We start from the raw sequence: 2,629 nt of genomic DNA, 5'->3' as shown, positions 1-2,629 counted from the left end.
AAGAGTGAAATAAAGGTTATGCAAGCAAAAGGTACATGCAAGATAGAAGCTTAAACAATAGGAAAAGTATGTCATAGCTTTACTCTCTGAATTTATAGTTAAGGGAACTAATGTTAAAAATGAACTTCTTGTTCAATTCTAAGGACCTAAGAAATAAGTTTTCCAGCTCAGGAAGACTAACTAGGGAAGTGATGTGATTTGTGGTCTACCTAATTAGAGCATATTCAGCATACAGAATACATTGATTACTTCCATAGCTCCAGGTTTTCTCCTCCTTCTTCGCTAATGACTACAATCTCAATATATTTACTCTTTTTAATATTACTGTAATGCCTTGCAGCACGGTCTGGAAATAACCCATCCGATGCCAGCGCCCCATTCCACATTTATTCCATCAGATAAGAAGCTTTAAATTTCATGTAAACAAACTATGCTGATCTTTATGACAATAATAGTGTTTAAAACATTGTTTTAAAGGTCCGAAACAGTCTCTTCAACTTTTTAATTAATCCTAATCATAACCCAAGGAAATCACTATCATCAGGTTTATTAGAAAGAAGAGTCAGTCCAGTTTCTGAAATATAGCTTACATGTTGAAGATGACTAGTTTTATTTTCTATTGTCTTGAAGGGACCTTTGGTCACCTGATGCCAGACATTTTGTAATATTTACCACACATTATTTGCATTTCATCTATAATTTGTGGAAGTAACTGCTTAGTTTTATTGTTCTTTACAACACTATATTTTTTTTGAAAATTTCTTACCATAGGGAAATTGAAGAGAATGACACTCATTAACGAAAGTCACCCTGAAGAGTTTATCCTACTAGGCTTTGCTGATCATCCTTGGCTAGAACTTCCCCTATTCATTATTCTTCTGATAACATACCCCATGGCCATGATGGGAAATATCACCATAATTCTATTGTCATTGTTAGATCCCAGTCTCCACAGTCCCATGTATTTCTTCCTCACCAACCTCTCCTTTCTGGACATCTGTTTAACCACAAGCATTGTGGCTCAGATGCTGTTTAACCTGGGAAGCTCTAAGAAGACCATCAGTTATGTGGGGTGTGCAGTTCAAGATTATTTATTAAGCACAGTGGGAGGTGCAGAATGTCTTCTCCTGGCTATTATGTCTTTTGACCGCTATGTGGCCATCTGCAGACCTCTGCACTACAACCTCATCATGAATCAGCGTGTTTGCATCCTATTAGTGTCCTTCATGTGGATAAGTGGAATCACCTATGGTGTCTTTGAAGTCACTCTAACTTTACAGTTGCCATTGTGTGGCAACAATAAACTAGATCACTTTTTTTGTGAGATTCCAGTTCTGATAAAGACTGCCTGTGGGGAAAAAGAGGCTAATGAGCTCACACTGTCTGTGGTGTGCATTTTTATAGTAGCTGTTCCTCTGTGTTTAATTCTTGCCTCCTATGCTAGTATTGGACATGCCATACTTAAGATCAAATCTTCTGAAGGAAGGAAAAAGGCCTTCGGGACATGTTCCTCTCATCTCATTGTAGTTTTCTTATTTTATGGCCCAATCATTAGTATGTACCTTCAGCTCCCTTCTTCCATCTCAAGGGACCAGCCCAAGTTCATGGCTCTCTTCTATGCAGTAGTGATTCCTACACTCAACCCCTTCATCTACACACTGAGGAATAAGGATGTGAAGGGAGCATTTGGCAAACTGATGAGGAGCATTTTCAGTTCCAAATGATATTTGGGAGACATCAAATGAAATTACTTAAAAATTAGAACTGGTGTCTATAAATTAATAACTCTTTCTTTTAATCCAATATCTGTTACATGTTCTTTTGCTGACAGGTAATTTTTGTCACACAATTTATAATCATGTTTAGCAAGAATGATAATCAGTTAGTATGCACCTAAATATGTACTCTGTTTGTGGAAATATATTGAAATACTTCCATTCTGGGACTCCGATGGTTAAATAGTGATTTTATTTAATACTTTTAAAATTAGCATCAAAACTTATAATAAAATTAATTAGTTTGTGCTGATCATTATAATCAATGGGCTTCCTCTCCGTTCACCTGAGAAACATTTCCACATCCTTTGAGTGTGGCCATGTCTGTCTGCACAACGTGGTTACACCCTTTGTTCTACATAAAGCACTGAGTGCTTTCAAGCAATCATGAGTCTCAAAAACTTATAAACTTCAACTTATGTTGATGCTATTTCTTCTGTGGTACTGAGGTTTACTGAAGAAGCCTCATCTATAATAATAATCCAGCAGATTGATTCTGGCTGGGTAGAATCAAAAAGTCATGCTTGTGTAGAGAGGGGATGTTGTAGATTCAGAGGAAAATTGCCTGGGACTATCTTAGTTCTCTTATCACCATTTTCTTTAAAATGCTGTACATGATCTAATATCCTCATCACTAGTAGGGAGAACTCTTGGAATATATTGCTAAGTTTAGCAAAACACAGGTTTCCACCAACACTAAAGCTAAGAATGCTATAAGGTAACATCTGAAACCTATAAAACAGACTTCCATACTTTGTCATAGTCTGCCTACCTAATGCCCCCATCAATATATTTGGTAAGTATATTGATTAATGAATTTTGTTCTATGACTACTAAAGTTCATGAGACCTGTT

At 36.5% G+C, this 2,629-nt stretch overlaps 1 protein-coding gene across 1 annotated transcript; it reads left to right on the top strand.

Moving 5' to 3' along the window:
• Window positions 1-785: 785 nt before the first annotated feature.
• LOC124989150 (olfactory receptor 2B11-like) lies at window positions 786-1,724 on the top strand. Its single transcript, XM_047559135.1, has one exon. It carries the CDS (start codon window positions 786-788, stop codon window positions 1,722-1,724), a length of 939 nt encoding a protein of 312 aa, XP_047415091.1.
• The last annotated feature ends 905 nt before the right edge of the window (window positions 1,725-2,629 follow it).

Source organism: Sciurus carolinensis, chromosome 7 (assembly GCF_902686445.1).
Source record: "Sciurus carolinensis chromosome 7, mSciCar1.2, whole genome shotgun sequence".
Lineage (NCBI taxonomy): Eukaryota > Metazoa > Chordata > Mammalia > Rodentia > Sciuridae > Sciurus > Sciurus carolinensis.
This window is presented reverse-complemented; position numbering and strand designations above follow the sequence as displayed.